At 40.5% G+C, this 18,302-nt stretch overlaps 1 protein-coding gene across 2 annotated transcripts; it reads left to right on the top strand.

Annotated features, from left to right (window-relative positions):
* Positions 1-1,683: 1,683 nt before the first annotated feature.
* Positions 1,684-17,871, top strand: filip1l (filamin A interacting protein 1-like). 2 transcript variants are annotated; one of them, XM_078243810.1, is made up of 2 exons: positions 1,684-1,814; positions 6,791-10,377. In XM_078243810.1, the coding sequence occupies exon 2, from the start codon at positions 6,906-6,908 to the stop codon at positions 9,642-9,644; it is 2,739 nt and encodes a 912-aa protein (XP_078099936.1). In that variant the 5' UTR covers positions 1,684-1,814; positions 6,791-6,905; the 3' UTR covers positions 9,645-10,377. The 2 variants fall into 2 exon arrangements, with proteins under 2 accessions (XP_078099936.1, XP_078099937.1); XM_078243811.1 differs by lacking the exon at positions 1,684-1,814 and adding an exon at positions 17,529-17,871 and having other exon boundaries at positions 6,793-9,623.
* The last annotated feature ends 431 nt before the right edge of the window (positions 17,872-18,302 follow it).

Below are 18,302 nucleotides of genomic sequence, written 5' to 3'. Positions count from 1 at the left end.
GCATGGATATAGAGATATGAAGTGTGGGTAGGTGGATTTTTTATTTACCTTAGAACAAAGCCAGGTTACCTTTTGTTTCCAGTGTTTATGCTAAACTAGCTTTCTCCTAGGTGTAGATTGAAATTTACCATACAGACACAAGAGTTGTATCGATCTCCTCATCTCACTATTAGCAAGAAAGCAAAATGTCAAATGATTTTCTGGATTAAAAAAAATACTAAAATAGCTCATAAAGGGACCTTTAATGCATAATGAGTACTTTTTTTTACTTTTAGATACTTAAGTATAATACTAATATAATAACACTTTTATGCATACTGTACTTTTATGATGTATACTAACATAATGCAGTAAATCTCACTGTAAAGAATGGTATGAATGGAGCCTGTGTAAGGGACCATGTTGAGAGAAAAGATGAGTATGTCAATGCCAATATTATTTGTATAGCACCTTTCATTACACGTAAACCCAAAGTGCTTTATTATTACAAACAGCATGCACATTAAAACAAATAGAAATAGTAATACACAACAAGATAGTCAACAAAGACATACAAGTGCGACCATACAAATTCACTCACACACACACACACACACACACACACTGTAATTAAAGAAATACCTGAGGAAATAAAAAGGTTTTGAGTTTGCTTTTAATTGTGGACACAGTTGTGATGGACCAGAGGGCAGAGGGCAGGACCACAGTAACTAAAGGCCCCCTCACTAGACCTGGATCTGATGCTGGGTAGAAGACCTCTGCCTGACGACCTGAGAGGCCTGATGAGGTTGTGATCAGTGAGCAAACCAGAGATGTACTGTGGAGCTAAACCATTAAGTGCTTTACAGACTATTAGCAGTATTTTTAGTAGTGATTCTGTATTGTAAAAGTCTAACCTGCTTGAGATGAATGCATGCACCAGTTTCTCCGAGTCAGTTTGAGAAATGAATGCTCCAAGTCTTGATTTATTTTTTAAGTGATATTGGTGACGTGATTTTCAAAATTGAGATCGGTATCAAAAATAATACCACAGTTTCTGACTTGCTCACTGTATTTCAGAGACAGTCCAGGTGTGAATACGTCTTTTGTCTATGAGTTTTAGGACCAACCACGAAAATATGCACAAGGACGCACCTAAACATCCCCAGCATGTTAGCAGTGTTCCTTAGTGAGACTCAGAGGGTGATGCTACTCTCAGGTGTGGGCTGCGAGTAACCATTTCACATGTCAAAGATACGTGTTACATGTCTTGTCTTGTTCTTCAGCATTGGTCTCGGTTACAAATCCCTATCCAAGATTTTTCTTATAAACTTTGCAAGCCGATTCTTTTTTCCTCCCTCCAAGGCTGAATAAATGACTTATGTTGACAAGAGCCAGAAGGAAATACTGTAACTCAAACTCCTTGTCTCTCTTCACCTACTGCCATGCCTCCGGAGCAGTGACAGACCAGGCAGATATTTCACACGTTACATACGTCAAGAAAAACCTTTCCCCCTTGTCTGCCACATCCTTTAGTTAAACAGTGACTTTTGGAGACTCGCTTAAACACTCACACACCACACAGTTTACACATCAGAGCAAGCACACCCCCTTCTTGCGAGCCTCTGCAATGCAAAGCTCCATATAAGGACATGCTGATGATGTAATGGTCCATAGGCAGGGAGCACATCCCTTATTGTTTGGTCTGACTGCAGGAATGCCCACATTACAGCTACTAAGAGAGTCAGACACACACAGAGAGGAAGAGTTGCGGGTCGGGTGTTGTACGACAAGATAATGAGCTTATGGCAGTGAAACCGGGAAAGCCTTTGGCACAGGTAGGCACACTTAACATTACATGAAAACACTCAATTTGAAGAAAAAAAAACTTTAAAAAAAAGAGTTGGCGATCTCTTGATCATACTTTAGTGCTGGTGTTCTTGTGTACTTTGTAATGCTACGTTTCAAATTGTGTGTGTTTTTTAATAGTACTTTTTTGGCTTTAGAGTTACTCATTTTATGCTTAGTTACTGTGAATTATTTCTTAAACGTTTGAGGATCATATATTTAAAAACTGGTCAAAGAAGTTTATAAAACTCAGTAGAATCATTTTGTTTTCCGAAGACAAAAATCCAAAGAAGTTTAAGATTTAAATCATTTTTGAAATGTGTTAAATTGTATATAAACTATAGTGGGAACCTTTTTTTAATGTCTCAAAGCAAGGGATTGTATCATATCAGAGTAATATGACATAATGAATTCAGAAACTGAAGAATGTTTTAACATGCCATCACAACCTTGACCAAAGATAAGAACTATTTTGTCAGTAATGAATCTCAGTTGTGTCGCAAAGTGGTATTGAGCATGTCACATTTATGTCCCTGCAAATTTACTGGGCAGGAATTTGTCAAGGTAACATATAATCATAGAAATAATGACAACTTAGTTTCGCATGCACAAAATACCAAAGATAAATAGTGCAAGGATCATGTGGCATCCCATGAGTATAGTAGAACAAAAAGACAGTGTAAGAAATACAGTATGGCAGATGCTACATTACACATATTCTGTGATTATACTACATTATAAATATATACTGTCAGCCCATTATTTTTTTATTATTATTATTATTATTATTATTATTATTATTATTAAGCATTAAGTATTTTAAGATATCAAGTACTTTTGATGGCTTTTTATTGTCAGATTAATTTATGTCTTGTCTGCCCTGATTGACAGTGGTTGTGAAAATCTTTATGTCAAAATGAGAAACTAATGACTTCTACTTCTTTGCATTAAACAGCAGCTATGTTTTAAGAAATATCTGTGGTGTTGAAATAGTGATTGGGGGATTTCAGGTAGTGACAGTTTCGTAACATACATTCAGCATTTTAGCAATATTGTATAATCTAATTTATTCATACACAATACCCCTGTAATTCGGACACAAACATCACATCTAGGTCTCGTTTGGTAACACAGCACTCCATTAACCTTATCACCACTACAAGGAAGTTAATAAATATCAGAGTTACATATTTTACACATGTTGATTGCACTCTGGGGGCATATCACTTAGCCTGTGTGGACTTTACATACAGTCTATGCACTGCATCAATCAGCGTCCTCCCCTTCAAACTCTTGTCACACATGAGGGCATTTGGCCCACCATCCACATGTTAAAGTGGAGGTGGCCATGTGTATAAGCGCAGGATAAATTGGTCCGTACATACGAGACCTAATCACTTAGTGGTTAGGAAATGACATATGGAACGCGTAGCACAGCTTTAAGCAGCGGGTGAGCCACAGTTTCCAGCTTCGGGAGCCACGTAAAGAGAGGAAAGCCCTCTGTAAAGCTGTAACGGTGTGACTAGTTGTGACTCCCTGACTGCTCTCAACTGGATGTTTCCTTTTCTTTCTTTTTTGATGGGATTTATGTTAGCTTACAATTCAGGGAAAGGCAAAAATATATTTCCAACGAAGCCAGAAACAACCCTCTAGAGTTAAGTAAATCCCACTTTGGCACCCTAACCCACCAAATGACTCTGTGCAACCCATTTTTCCATGACACATTAATGACCGGCGGTGGTGGTCATGCATTCATTTTTAGAGGAAACCAATCTAAATTTGGTGCCTGTTGCAAAGGTTGTACAGGCTGCAGAGTGGGTGGTAAGTTACATTGTAATGTTGATAGCCATGAAACTGATATGTCAAAAGCTTTGGGCAGCACTTTACAATTTACTCCTCCGAAATAATGTTCTTTCAAGCTGTACGGATCTCTGCTCTCAAACGACGCTGAGATAAAACATGACGGGGAGGGAAATGTGGACAAATACTGTGTAGATCAGCTGTAATGTTTATGTGTTCCCTGAACACATATGGCAACTGCTTTTACTGACTTACATTAGATGGCGAAAGCTGGTCAGTTGAGCTACTACTACTTGTTAAAGTATGCTTGGTTGGTCTACAGCATTAGTTAAGGGTCAGCTGCAGGATAATATGTTTTCACCAAAGGTCACTCCATCTATTGTCCCACCAACTATGCAGACTTGCAAGTCTGCACTAAATTATATCTAGCAACAGAAATGGTCTTAGAGGTGGCTGTGTTGGCCAAATACACACTGTGTGTGTCCCTGATGAGAAAAAGTTCAGGAACAACTTATCTGGACCAACATTTCCTTATGTACCACAAAGTACATCGGGAATAGCGTAATAGTCCCATAAAGGGCTAGAAGTGATTTCACTGGTGTGAGGCGAGGGTGTGTTTTGGGCATATGAGCCATGTAAGTTTCCTCTCAAAGGATTTGTCTTTATTGGCACAAAATGCCCTAGCATGCAGTACATATGATTAATATCCAATTCAGAACTTAGAATGATTTTAACACAGAGTGATAGGCATAGTTTTCAGTCCTACTAGGGAACAAAGTACATTCCTCTTTCTATTTTGGCTGACGATATCACTAGGAAAACAGCGGGGACTGAGATAAGAGATTGAATAAACAGTGATTATAGGCGACAAGCCAGTTCGCAAAGAGAGATGTCTGCTTGTTTCGCTTAGCAACTTAGTGTTTCTACGTACACAATCCATTCAGAGAAAGTGTAATTTTTCAACACATGCATGTTTCAAGATAAAGTTCCTTGCATGACACTCTTATCCAGAGTCCTTGAAAGTCAAGATGATTACAATATTTGATCAACACTTCTGGCAGCCAGTATATCACAAGGGAAAACTTAAATTCAACAAAACTAGACAGAAAAATAACCCGAGCACCTGGAATACTCAGACCTTAAAATAAAAAGAAGTCTACAAAAACTTTATAGGGGATTAGGGTTTGCTTTACAGGTTCTGTTAAAAACCATACTTCCTAATGTGGCAGCCCTGTAACACAAAATGTCAGATATTTTACTTTAGTTAAATGTAACACACAGCAGTGTAGAAATACTCTGTACTGTAAAAGTCCTGCATATAAGTATCAAAGTATACTTAAAGTACTTTTTTTATTATGCAGAATGCATTTCAACATAATACCCTAACCCTAACCTGGTTGAATGGCACATCCTTGTTTGTCAACAGGATACAGTTAACATATAATAAAGTGTACAGCATAATTCATAATTAAGAATAATAGTGTATTTGCTTCTTGAAACGTGGCCACGATAAAACCCAACATCTCCTAATCTACCCAAACCACACTAATAATGAATCTTATGAATTTACTTATAATATGTTATTGAGTGTTTGGTCTGGACCTAATTGCAACACATGGATGCAGTTACTTGTGCCCCCCTACCCGCTCCCACCCTTTAGCAGCTACTGGAGAAAGAAATGACATACACTCCACTGCTGCTGAGAAGTGACCCACCCTTCCACACTTACATCATGGCCCACAATCCGAGTGTACATGTGGAATTAGTGTGTGCGTTTGTGTGTGTGGGGGGATTTCTGTATAAACTCTGTGGGACTGTAATTGCCCTTGAAAGCAGGGGGAATTCCTTTAAATGTATAAGAAATAAATGGGGGGTTAGTGGTGGTGGTTTTGGTAAGGGGGAGAAGGGTTGGTAGTAGAGGAACCCCTTAATTAAAGGATTGTTCCATGCCATAGGGCCATATGTGTGGAAATGCCTGGCAGCTGCACACACAGCAGTCATAACATACCTTCCCCTGGGGCTGTAGGCACTCTGGCTTGGTGATGTATGCATGTGCCACATGTACTGACCCCACTGCAAATGCATCCAATGGCACACGTGCAATGCACCTTGACATCATTTCAGATAGAAGTGAAATAGAAGTAGCCTAGTTGTGGAACTATAAATATCACATGTTCTCTCCTTTCTAATAAGTTTTTATCTTACTTTACCTTTGCCTTTGATATTTGTAGTCTGGAGAGGTGACTTTTCCCAGTAATTGATTTTAAACAAACTGTAGACTATCCACAAGTGCTCCTCGTTTCAGGATAACATACATTTTGTTTTACTGACTTTTGTTTTAAATTGTGTCACTGCCTCCACGTGCAAGGACTTGCCCTTTATCCATTCAATTGCTCTTTTGCAACCATTTCTCCTCCTCTACACTTGAAAAGATGGACCAAAAGAACTGCATGCAGATTACCATTAAACAATGGCAACTTAATCCTGGTCACAAATACCCTTTTTACAGTATTGCTTATCTTATATGGTGAGATCATTTTCAGGGGTCAACTTCAATGATATTGCTGTGTCTGCCTTTTCCCATAATTTCCCAGAGGACTTAATTGGCCATATGTTACTATTGAAACTGATTGTTAAACTCTAGGCCAAATATTTACAGCAGTGACTCAGGTTTCCAACCCACAAGAGAATTAGCTGGCAACAAGGGATCAAAAAATGTAACCACAGGTATTTCAGACAACCAACCTGAGCGAGTTAAAAGTAATGCTTTTTATGATCTGTTAAATTTTCCATGACATGAAAATGTTAGTCCTCCTCAGAAATGCAGGGAAAATAACAGTGTTTATGATGTGTCAGTGCTTGGAGAAGTGGGCCCAATGGGTAATTCCAGTGGGGGTGTAGAGTTCCTTTTGCACCTTTCATGTATAACATAAGCAAATGAAAAAGACTGACATTTTAGATTTATCAATGCTTTAAATTTGTGTTGCTCCAAATGTCAATGGGAAGTTAATCAAAAAATGAATTGAAAAAAGTGCAACTAATAGAAAGCATTGAGTGAAACTAATAGAAAATGCAGGAAAAGTAACAATTTTGCAATAATACACTGTCTATATACAAGTTCTGAATTGCTCAAAGATCATGTTTGCCTTGTTTTTGTGTTTTACAGGTTGAAGGTGTTAATTGATCAGGAAAAAGCCTACCAAGAAAGAAAGGAGGACGAGAACAGCAAAAAGATCACAAGTCTGAAGGAGGAGCTGACAAAACTCAAGTCATTTGCGTTGATGGTTGTGGATGAACAACAGCGTCTCACTGAGCAGCTGAATCAACAAACAGCAAAGGTCCAAGAACTGAGTGCCAGTGCTTCACAAGCCCAGGAGGAGCTGAGCTCAGCCAATGCCCGTCTGCAGGGTGAGGAGCAAAAGGTCTTTCGCTTGGAGGCTGAGCTGCGTGACCAAGCCAGTCGATACCATCAGGAACAAGAGGCCATGACTGCCAAATTGACCAGTGAGGATGCCCAAAACAGGCAGCTGCGCCAGAAGCTGTCAACTCTCAGCAGGCAGCTTGATGAGCTGGAGGAGACCAACAAGACCCTACGCAGAGCTGAGGAGGAACTGCTGGAGCTGAGGGACAAAATTAGCCGTGGTGAGTGTGGAAACTCTAGCCTCATGTCTGAGCTTGAAGAGTTACGGAAAAGGGTACTTGAAATGGAGGGAAAGGATGAAGAGTTGATCAGAATGGAGGACCACTGCAGGGACCTCAACAAGAAACTGGAGAAAGAGGCCAATCAAAGCCGGAGCTTGAAGGCTGAAGTCGATAAACTGAACCACAGAATTATGGACTTAGAGAAATTGGAGGACGCATTCAGCAAGAGCAAACAAGAATGCAACTCACTTAAAAGTAACCTGGAGAAGGAGAGGACCGTGTCAAAGGTTCTGACCAGTGAGCTGGAAGCCTTGAAAGTCAGGGTCAAAGAACTGGAGACTGCTGAATGCCAACTGGGAAAGACAGAGCTGACACTGAAGGAAGATCTAACCAAGTTAAAGACTCTGACAGTCATGCTTGTAGATGACAGAAAGGCAATGGCTGAAAAGCTAAAGCAAATGGAGAACAAGGTCCAGAACAGCACTGGCAAACTTCAGGCTGAACAGGACAAAGTTACATCAGTCACAGAGAAGCTAATTGAGGAGAGCAAGAAAGCACTGAGGTCAAAGGCTGAGCTGGAGGAGAAAATGTGTGGTGCTACAAAGGAAAGGGATGACTTGAAGGCCAAGTTGAGCGCTGAAGAGGAAAAGAGCAATGATTTGGAGTCTAAGATCAATATGATGAAGAAAAGGTTGCAATCGCTTGAGAACATAGAAAGAGAATATGTGAGAAGCAAAGCTAAAGAGGAGCACATCAAAACACCCATTGCTAACCGCTTCCAACAAGAAGACAACAAAGTCAAGGATTTGACGCAGGAGGTTGAACGCCTCAGGCGCAAATTAAAGGACATGAAAGTGGTAGAAGGTGACCTCTTAAAAACAGAGGAGTTTGAATCACTGGAGAAAAGATTCAACAATGAACGAGAGAAAGGTAAAGCCTTGATGGAGGAGCTGGAAATATCCAGAAAAGAACTTTCAAAGTACCAACTGGCTGAAAAGAAAGAGTGCAATCAAGAGCATGTTCTTTATAAACGCTTGAAGGAGGAGGAGGCAAAGTCTAGTCATTTGACCAGAGAGGTAGCAGCTCTGAAAGAGAAGATCCATGAATACATGGGAACAGAGGAGTCAATTTGCCGCATGAAAACTGACCACTCGACACTCCAAAGAAAACTGACCCAGCAGGAGGTCAGAAACAAAGAACTGGCCAGAGAAATGGAGACACTCACAAGAGAGCTTGAGAGATACAGACGCTTTAGCAAAAGTCTTCGCCCTGGCATGAATGGAAGGCGCTTTTCAGACCTTCATGTTTCCACCAAGGAAGTTCAGACAGAGCCACTTGACTTCATGTCTCCCAACTGTAAGACAATGGCGCCACTGGAACGTGCTGTGGTGAATGGGAAGCTGTACGACGAGAGCGAAGCTGAAGAAAATGCAAACTACAGCAATGAGCTTCAGCTCACCAAATGCAGCCCCTCACTTATCAATAACGTGAATAATCTAAACAACTTGAGAAGAGCTCGGGTACCATTCCTTAAAAACAAAGACACCCCCTGTCAGGTGAATGGTAAAGTGCAACCACGGCAGAATGGCAACCACGTTCAGCCCGGAGATGTTGTGTTGACCCACAGTCCTGGGCAGCCTCTGCACATTAAAGTGACTCCTGACCACGGACATAACACAGCAACACTAGAGATCACCAGCCCAACCACAGAAAACACCCAGTCATTCACTAGCACTGCCGTCATACCCACAAGTGGAGGTCCACCCAAACAGAGAATTACCATCATCCAGAATGCTTCCATATCCCCTACTGCTAAATCCAATTCCCCAACAACAAAATCGAAAGGTTCCCCAATCTCTGACGAACCGTGTTCACCAGATAGGGCCCTATCACCTTTCACTATGGCTACATACTCACGAGCAATTACTCCAGACTCTTGTGGCTCTGTCACACCAGACAGAGCCATGTCACCTATACAAATTGTGTCGGTCACAACAGGCACCCCTGAGCGCTCACTCTCCACAGAGCCTGTGGAGGTTGTTGGAGGGCACGCCATCTTCCGCGTGACCCCGGAGAGACAAAGCAGCTGGCAGGTCCAGAGGTCTAACAGCTCTGGGCCGAACGTCATCACCACGGAGGACAACAAAATCCACATTCACTTAGGGAGCCCCTTTATTCAGAGCATCAGCACTCCGTCGCAAACACTGAGTCCATGCCACACACCTGGACTCCAGGAGCAAAGGACTCAGGTGCTTGCAAATTGCAGCACTCCTACTGCCAAAGGCAACAGCAAAATCACAAGTAGCATCATGATTAAGCCCACCTCCACCCCAATCCAAAGGCCATCACAAATTACAGTAAGTAATGTCTATGACTGACCTGATTAACCCCCCCCCCCCCAAACCCTCCATCCCATCCTTTGTTACTGAATCCTGCCCATGATATCCACTATAACAATAGACCCTTATACCCCAACTCTATACCCTGATACATTTACATGTCTGTTTTACTTGATTTATGGTCTTAAACCAGGGTTTGAATGTTTCCTTTTAATTTTGGTTGGTTTGCTTGGTTCTGTGTGATTAAGTTCAAACAATGGTTTGCCTGCATGAGAAAACAATACCATTTGAAAGCGCTAGAAATGTCGATTCAATTTGACATTACACCAGGTTTTAACTTATGTGCACTTACTGTATTGTACTCAGTGGCCAATTTGCCATGTAGTCAGACTATTCACACTGATGTATCATACCAGTTTTTATACTTCATATTACACATACTGCATTATGATTAAGTTGTTTGGTTTTCTGAGAATTAAAGTGTGCAAAAAGAAGTGTTATGTTTTATAGTTTGTCATCCATGCCTGCCAATTTCATTTATTCACTAAATCCAGCATGTTTTGAATGTGTAAAATTAAAATATAATCGAAGGAAAAATGCAATCAGATTGAACTCAGTTATTTGATTTTTGTTGTGCATGCACAGTAACTTTTTAACACTTGAGATTTCAATCCAACGTGTTTATGTTACACAGTGTGTAGTCAAAAGAATTTTTCAGATTTTAACGTTAACACTGTCAAGACTTTGTTAGACCTGATTAAATAATACCCAAGTGGAAGAGTTGTCTGAAAAACCTTTGTGCTTATACTTGACCGTGGGATTCTCACGTGTGTCCACTTGCTTGAGTCAAAATCATAGGCTGAGGTCATAGTTTATTCTTACATCCAGCGCGGACAAACCCAGAGACCGAGAATGAAAACCAGCGTGATGTGAAGTAGGTGTTCTCTTAAATGATACAACGGAAACTCTCCTTGAAACTTCTATAACTTCACAGTGGTGCTCCATAAAGCTGCTGTTGGAGGTGAATCTGAAAAAAAAGTGAAAGATTTCGTAGAATTACAGTTGCTTTTCTCCACTGGACTTACTGAAACATGGTTACAATTCAGCTGAGATCACAAGATTTTTAAACTCACATAACACAAATTCTGAAAAATTGATCTCTCTATGGTCTTCAATGACAAACTAAATAAGCAGCAGATCAAAACAGTGGTTATTAAAGCTATACTGTCGGTTTACCTTGGCCATCGTCCACCATGTTTTCTTGAGTAAGATACTTCATCCCTACTGGACGCTGGGGCAAGGATCCATCTGCAATCGACATAGTATATGACAAAGAAAAAACGTATTTTAGTGGTGTAAAACGAGAAAAACTGTTCTTCGTTGCCCCTTTTTGAGAGCACTGCCATTGAATCTTCCACCCCAGAAAACACACTTTAAGGGCGTTTTCACACCTACATCATTTGGTCCAGACTTTCAGACTTTTCAGTTTGATCAGAACCAAAATTACAGGTGTGAAACCTCCCCCGGACCACGGTCCGGATCAAAATGACCAAATTTTGGTCCGATAAAAAGAGGTGGTCTCAGTCCGGACCAAACTGAATCATGGTCCGGTTCGTTTATAGTGTGAAAGCATTTTGTGGATGGTTCGGACTTTCGCACCAAATACAAGAAGCTCTGGCAGGCTCTCCTTGTGTTACAAGACCGGGGAAGCTCCTTTAAGGAATAGCTTGGTGCTTAGTGTGTAGGCTACATGAGAGAGTGTGTGACGGTGAATGCGCTCAGAGCAGACAGCTGTCAGCTATCAGATCAGAGAATACATCAGTAGTTTATTTGTTAAGTGGTAGTACATGTACAGTGTAGGTTTCCGTTTGTCTCTGAATAAATGCTCCAGAAAGAAAGTTCCCGTGTCTTGCTTCTCAACATCACATCAAAATAAAAAGAGCCGCGGCAGTAGGGGAGAGCAGCAGTCAGTTGAAAAAACTCCGACACAGAGAGAGGATACGAGAGGACGGGAAGCCCGTCTACAAACCAATCAATTAGAAGTATCTGGAGACGCAGCTCACGTATGTGATGACGGCAGGACGTAGTTTTGTTACGTATAGATCTTTGGTCGCTTGCATAACTGCAGCGTGAAACCAAAACTTACCGGATCAAATGTATACAATGTAACAAAACCATGAACCTTGGTCCGGACCTTGGTTCGGACTTTCAGGTGTGAAAACACCCTAAGCCCTTTCAGAAAACCTAAGACAATGTCTTGGTCTTAGAAACACTAATGTATTTGTTGACAGTTTAACTTCAGTGGTCTTTTAGCAGAAAGTCTCAGTAGTAACCCAAAACGTGTTATATTTTGCTTTCTACCACAAATCATGTCCTTTGCAATGATTCATCAGTACAACTTACGAATGTTCCTCCATGTATACGCATTCTTCTACATGTGGTTTTATGTACCCGCAGTGGAAACGTCACCACATATGTGTGATTCGTTTAAATGAAATCGGTACCGAAGGTCAGAAGATGATGATGAGGGGACGGAGACTGAAAGACAGCAATGGAAGGGATGTGGGAGAGTATACAGTGGGGAGGATGTGGGAGGATTGTATATATTGCAGCACATTCATTAATGTCATGTCTGAATACAAAGCTAATGTAAGAAAAAGACATCTTAAAAAGAGAAGAATTCCCAAGTATAATAGCCACAGAGTTTTTCTTGCAGTAGGTTTTGGTATATCTGAATCAAAGTCATAATATTAGTAAAGTAAAAATATGAATATGCAATGTGCCCATTAACATTGATAGCCTGAAGCCACTGAGAGGTCTGAATATGTACTGCAGTGGTGCGTCACATGCATGCCATTTTTTTTTTTTTTTTTTTTTTTTTACAAAGACTGATAAAAAAGCTACCGTACATTTGATACTTTATCTTAGTATTTCAGATGGATTAGCTGGTTTTCAAAGAATGGATGCAGAGCAAGTTAATATACACTGTATATATCTTGGGATGATGTATTACACACTGGCTAGTGTCTTTGCTTCATAAACATCCAGAACGCTAATTGAGCTCAATATCTAGCCAATATAGTGAATATAGTGCTGACAAGAAAAGAGAAGCTTGAATTAGATGTAAGATTTCTCTTTACTGTGCAACAAGCAGATCTATATTAAAGGTATATTTGTGGTGAAGAGAGCTGAGAGCTCTCCAAAATCCTATGTACCAAGTCCTCATTGTCATGTAGACGGAGCAAGACAACTGTTGCAGGAAAGTGCCGAACCTAACCCAAATAGACACACACACACAAACCAGTGTGACAAGGAGGAGATGAACAAATCAAGCATTAAATTGAATGAGTGTGAAGGAGCGCAGCTGGAGAAACCAGATCCAAATCAGTCTGGGCACAATGAAATGATGCAGGGGCTAAACAAGATGCTATTCATTAGACCACTTGAGAAAGCATCCAACAGCTGGGATTACTGTCTATGACCTCAATTACTCCCTGACTCACTTAAGACTTACTCAATTCATAAACTGCACTCATCTGGTTCAGCCAAGGAAGACAGATCTGCTCATGGTATTCCTGCCAGACTGATAAAATGAGAATCAAGTGACACACTGGAAGCCAAAGGGTATTTCATTGAAAAGCCTACAGTGATGCTTCTATTGGCTGAGAGTGCGGTTGCAATCACATTAAACTCACACTGGTACTGCTGATTAAAAGCAGCATTTCTTGGGGGGGGGGATAAAACATCAAAACCACCAAACATTGTGAGGCAGTTTTTACCTCTTGTGTTGTCTTCCGGCAACTTTTTGTTTTTCTGGGTCAACATTTTTTTTCAACTCTTTCGTCGTCTTTTTTTCGACACTTTAGTCGCATGTTTTGTAAGCTTTTCCCAACGTTTTTGTCACTTTGTTCGACGTTTTTGAAGCTTTTTCTGACATTTTTGTCACTTTTTTCAACGTTCTTTTATCAATTGTTTTCTTCAAAAAGCTATTTAATTGAATAAAACACCCAAATTCAATGAAAGTTTATGAACTGATCATATATTTTACTTGTGAAGAGCGTTGTATGGGACCATCCACGTTATTTCTTTTGACAATTTGGTTGTAAGAAAACCCAAACTTCTGATATAGAAACGTTTTGATAATGGGTCAAATTTGACCCGAGGACAACACAGGGGTTAAACAACCAGCTACTGATGTGAATAAAGCGCACACTGCATGCCAGAAAGACAAGTTGTGTATCACACTGTAGGCGAGAGCGGATTTCCACCTTTTAGCCCACAATAACAATAACCGCAGGAATTTGCTCACCTTGACCGACAGGCACAATAAAACCAGGGAAGGAAATTAAACAGCGTTATAGGGCCTTTCTCTACACAAAGGACTTCATATACTGCGTGTGAGAGGATAGACAGACACTGTGAAAGTAGCCTCTCCCCCACTGCAACACAAGCACCAAAACAAACCTCATGTTTGGTTGCCATGGAAACAGCCGGGCCGGTATTGCAGTGCGCGGGGCAGAGGAAGTACTTAGCTGAACTCATGCTGCACCACTGATATACGAGAGAACAAAGCCGCACTTTAAGGCCTCTTTCCATGTAAAATCAACAACACTCCCATGACATGGAGCCTGTACAGATTTTCTGGCCCATTACCTTTGTTGGAGCATAGGCCCTACTTATTCTGAAATTTATACCCCCGTATAAATATTTAAGGCTATAGTTCACTGCAGGTTTTTGTTAATTCTCGAAACCTCAAGCCTCACATGAACATATCCAAGTTCTTTTCTCAAGCGAGATGTTTGGTGTGTTGCTTGGGAATAAAGTGATGAAACTCGTGGAAACGCTGAAACGTTGCAGTTTCACTCAGCTGCTCAAGTGCGGACCAGATCGATGACACATTTTGTCAAAGGGGTAGCTTTAGTAGGCATAAGGCATACACATAATTGAAATACTACAATGATCATAATTTAAATCGATAATTTCAGGTGCTGTACAAGGGCATCTTGTCAGCACATTCTGGAAAATGCAATTGCCTTTTGCAAAAGTAGGTGCTGAGTAGAAGGAAGAACCAAGCTGTGACAATGTGACTGAAAATGATATTATGTGCCAATTAGATCCCTCGATAACTTTGAGGAGAATAATTGCCTGCCGAGTATTGCCATAGAGTAATTTAGTCTCTGGATTTTTTCAAATGTATAATTTACAGAGATAATTTGGAAATATAGAGACATATATAATATAAAAAACACAAAATTGAAAGGAAAATGTTGTGGCCAACATCCTAGAAACATGACTACTACATTAGATGACAAGTACTTTGGCTCATAACAGTTCATGTCTGTTTATAGAAATCCTGCTCATGGATGTGCAGAGGAGTGCACAAAACTAGAAATGAATCAGTAGTGTACATGGCTCAGTATGCTGGCTGGTTCTGAGCTTACTCATACATTGTGGAAACATCTTATCACAGTAAACAGGATATTGTTTCTACTGTATAAGGACCGATCCAAGATTGATACTACTTCTGTATTCTGGCTGTGCATGTAAACACGCTGATTGAAATGTGATTACACAGTCAGCCGAGCAGTAAGTTGTTTAAGAATCTAAGAAATGTGATGTCTCCCAAGACATTTCCTGTTCTTGTTTGCAGGTTGTGATGCAAAAGCACTGGTTTCTAAGCAACAAACCCACACTGTTAATAATAAAAGGATACACTGGGACTATATTAGGGACAGCAATGAAACAAGTTTTGTATCTGCAATGCAATACATCAATCTCTTCCATTAGGAGTTTTACATACAGTACAGGAGGTAAATGATTCAAATGAACATTTATAGGGCAGCAAATAACGTGTTCTTTTCTATTATCGACTCATCTTCTGCCTATCTTCTCGATTAATCGTTGTCTGTCTATAAAATGTCAGAAAATAGAGAAACATGCTCTCTATAAAAAATAGCTATTTTATTTTGATTTGAACTGATTAATCGAGTATTTGTTGTTGCAGCTTTACACGTTTCACCTTATTTGGATTTTTCTTTGGAAAAAGCACACTTATAAGACAGTGAATGACGTACAAAAGATAAACAGGAACAAGTAATGTTTATCATATTACACATGTAATAATATGCAACATTGTTGAAAGGATGTAATCCCTTTCCAAAGCGTTAGTATGGTAGCCTGGTTGACACCAGACCCACTCTCAGTTGTAACTGAGAGTGGGTCTGGGCAAGCTTCATTCACAGCCCATTTCCACAGGACGCCGCTCAAATGCCTTCTGGGCGCAATTGGATAGTCTTTCAACCAATCAGACCGACGCTCCGGGTGACGTAGCAGCGACAGCGGCATCAACGGGTTGCTGACCTTCGGTGGCCGTCATGTTGAATGTAAACAAAAAGCTGCTTGCCGTCGCTGCGCTATCGTCACCGTGTAAAGCCCGCCTCAACGGTTGTGATCGGTGCCTCGGTTTGGAAAAATTGGAAATGGGTTTGAATGGTCTCTTGGCCAGACTGAATTGCAGAGCAAATCTCAAATTTGCCGGAAGTTCGTCACGGTTTTCCAAGGCTAGTAGTACGGTGGCCGACAGAGGCAAACAAACTACAACTTTATGAAACACAATGCAAATAGACAAAACACAAGCAAATTAAGAAAACCTCCTCCTTTTCACTGGGAACATTAGCACAAAATGTAATTACAATTGGACCAACTGAACAATACAATAGAACAATATCAATTACAGCATCAATATATTGTTACTATAAGATCATTCTTATCACCATCAAAAACTGAAAACAAAAGTTTTTTCTTCTTCTTCCAAAACACGAAGCCAAGTGCAAGTGGAGCAGTCATGCGGCAAAAGTTTGGCACTGTGATCATTTACTGTCAGTTAATGTCCATAAAATGAAAGATATGACATCATCTAGTGGTCATCATCAGTATTGCATCAGATCTTTACTGGAAACAATTCAGCTTGTGGAGCAAAGTCAAATTTCATGGTCCTTGTCTTGTGTGCATACAACCCTCTTCTGTAGACTGTGCACCCCATTTTCTCCCCAAGTCTTCCTCTCTTTGCTGTAAGTCACAGACAGTGTAAGTCTCTAAAACTGCAGTATTACCACTCTTTGTCATGAAAAATACACATCCTTTGACTCAAGGCTCTGGGAGAAGTCAAGACGCGAGGGGTGCCAGTATGTTTGTGACAAGTGCTTCTGCCTTTGTGCGACCGCAGCAGATGTGTTTAGCTATAACCGAGTCCAGTTTCGGCGTTAACTTCATAGCACAGTCAAGCGATCTGTATGACTGTTGGTGGGTCACACAGTGGAACACAGAGGTCAGCTCAGCAGCAGCTATTTTATTATACATGGAATCATCCTCCCGCTTAAAGAAGGATGAGACCAAAGTGTTGGTCTGTACAGTTGTGCTGTTAGTTATTTGTAGTTTGCTGCTAGCATGCAGCCTGACGTCTGACTCCCCCCCTGTGTGAAATACCAAACTCCTTCCTACATACATTGCAAAACGCTTTGTTTGCATCACGTAAAACTGCAGTAATCCAGCGGTATTTCCCTACCCAGTCCTCCCGGTATATGCAGAGACGTTTTTGCTACGTGTTCATCGGGTCCCGGGACACCAGCCTGAGCCTCCATTTAAACAATGAATGAATTAATGAATGAATTAATGAACGAATGAATGAACGAAAAATAGCTATAGCTATTTACGCCTAGCCGCCTACATAGGGCCTGCGTGCTGTTGCAGCCAATGAGCAGCCGACGGGAGCTGGCTGCAGGACGACTCAATCACCATGAACAGTTTTTAATGTTCTATCAGACTATAACTACTCGAGAGTCTGCTCTTGAGACTTTGCTCTAATTTTCGTCTGGTCACCCTATTTGTCAGACTTTACTTCATTGTTTGTCTGTTTTTCCACAGATACCTCTCGAAGCATTCCGACGACCAGGACCTACAAGAATCCCCAAACCTAAGGGTTACGGCTCCCAGAAAGTGGCAAACAGCACGGCGGCAGCCCTGGGACTGCAGAGCAACAGTCAGCCACCACACGCTCATCTAGCCACTGGGAAAGAGCAGCCCACACACACTGCTGCAGCATCACACATCAACAACAACAACCCAAATCTAGTAAACCGCAGACTCTAATTTTTTTTAAATGTTTTTAGGGGCTGAAGGTCGGCTTACATTTCACCGCAACCAAAATCATCCTCACAGTTACTTCACATGTTGAATAGAATATCTAAAAATCTAAAAAATCACTGTGTTTTGCATAAAGACTACCTGGTGATTTCAAAATAAAAAAATGTAATAGTAAAATTTAAGCTGTCAAAGTACCGCTTAATAATAATAATAATACATTTATTTTATATAGAGCTTTAAAAGTTACTCAAAGGCACTTTACAAGGAAATAACAAAGAAAAACAATAAGATCAGTATAAAAACAATAACTAGAGATAAATATTAAAAATGTGCAGTCATTCTTTTTGTAATCTTTGAACTGTTCCACTATTACCATATCCTCATCCGTGGTGCTCCGAAGACTGCAAAATACAACAGATTTTCTGTCAATATGTTTAATGTATTAGCTGTAAATAAACCTACACAACATTTAAGACAGTAGTTCCAATGTCACAGATTTGTTGTGAATTTGATTTCACTGTGATCAAAATAAATTCAACTGAAGTGTAATACTAG

The sequence above is a fragment of the Sander vitreus genome, chromosome 24, assembly GCF_031162955.1.
Source record: "Sander vitreus isolate 19-12246 chromosome 24, sanVit1, whole genome shotgun sequence".
Lineage (NCBI taxonomy): Eukaryota > Metazoa > Chordata > Actinopteri > Perciformes > Percidae > Sander > Sander vitreus.
This window is presented reverse-complemented; position numbering and strand designations above follow the sequence as displayed.

What these genes read in the sequence shown, in the direction of transcription:
- filip1l (XM_078243811.1), top strand. Translation starts at nt 6,906, where the DNA reads ATGGTTGTGGATGAACAACAGCGTCTCACTGAGCAGCTGAATCAACAA. An exon ending in AAAGGCCATCACAAATTACA is followed by an intron (nt 9,624 to 17,528) that starts GTAAGTAATGTC and finishes GTTTTTCCACAG; the next exon opens with ATACCTCTCGAAGCATTCCG.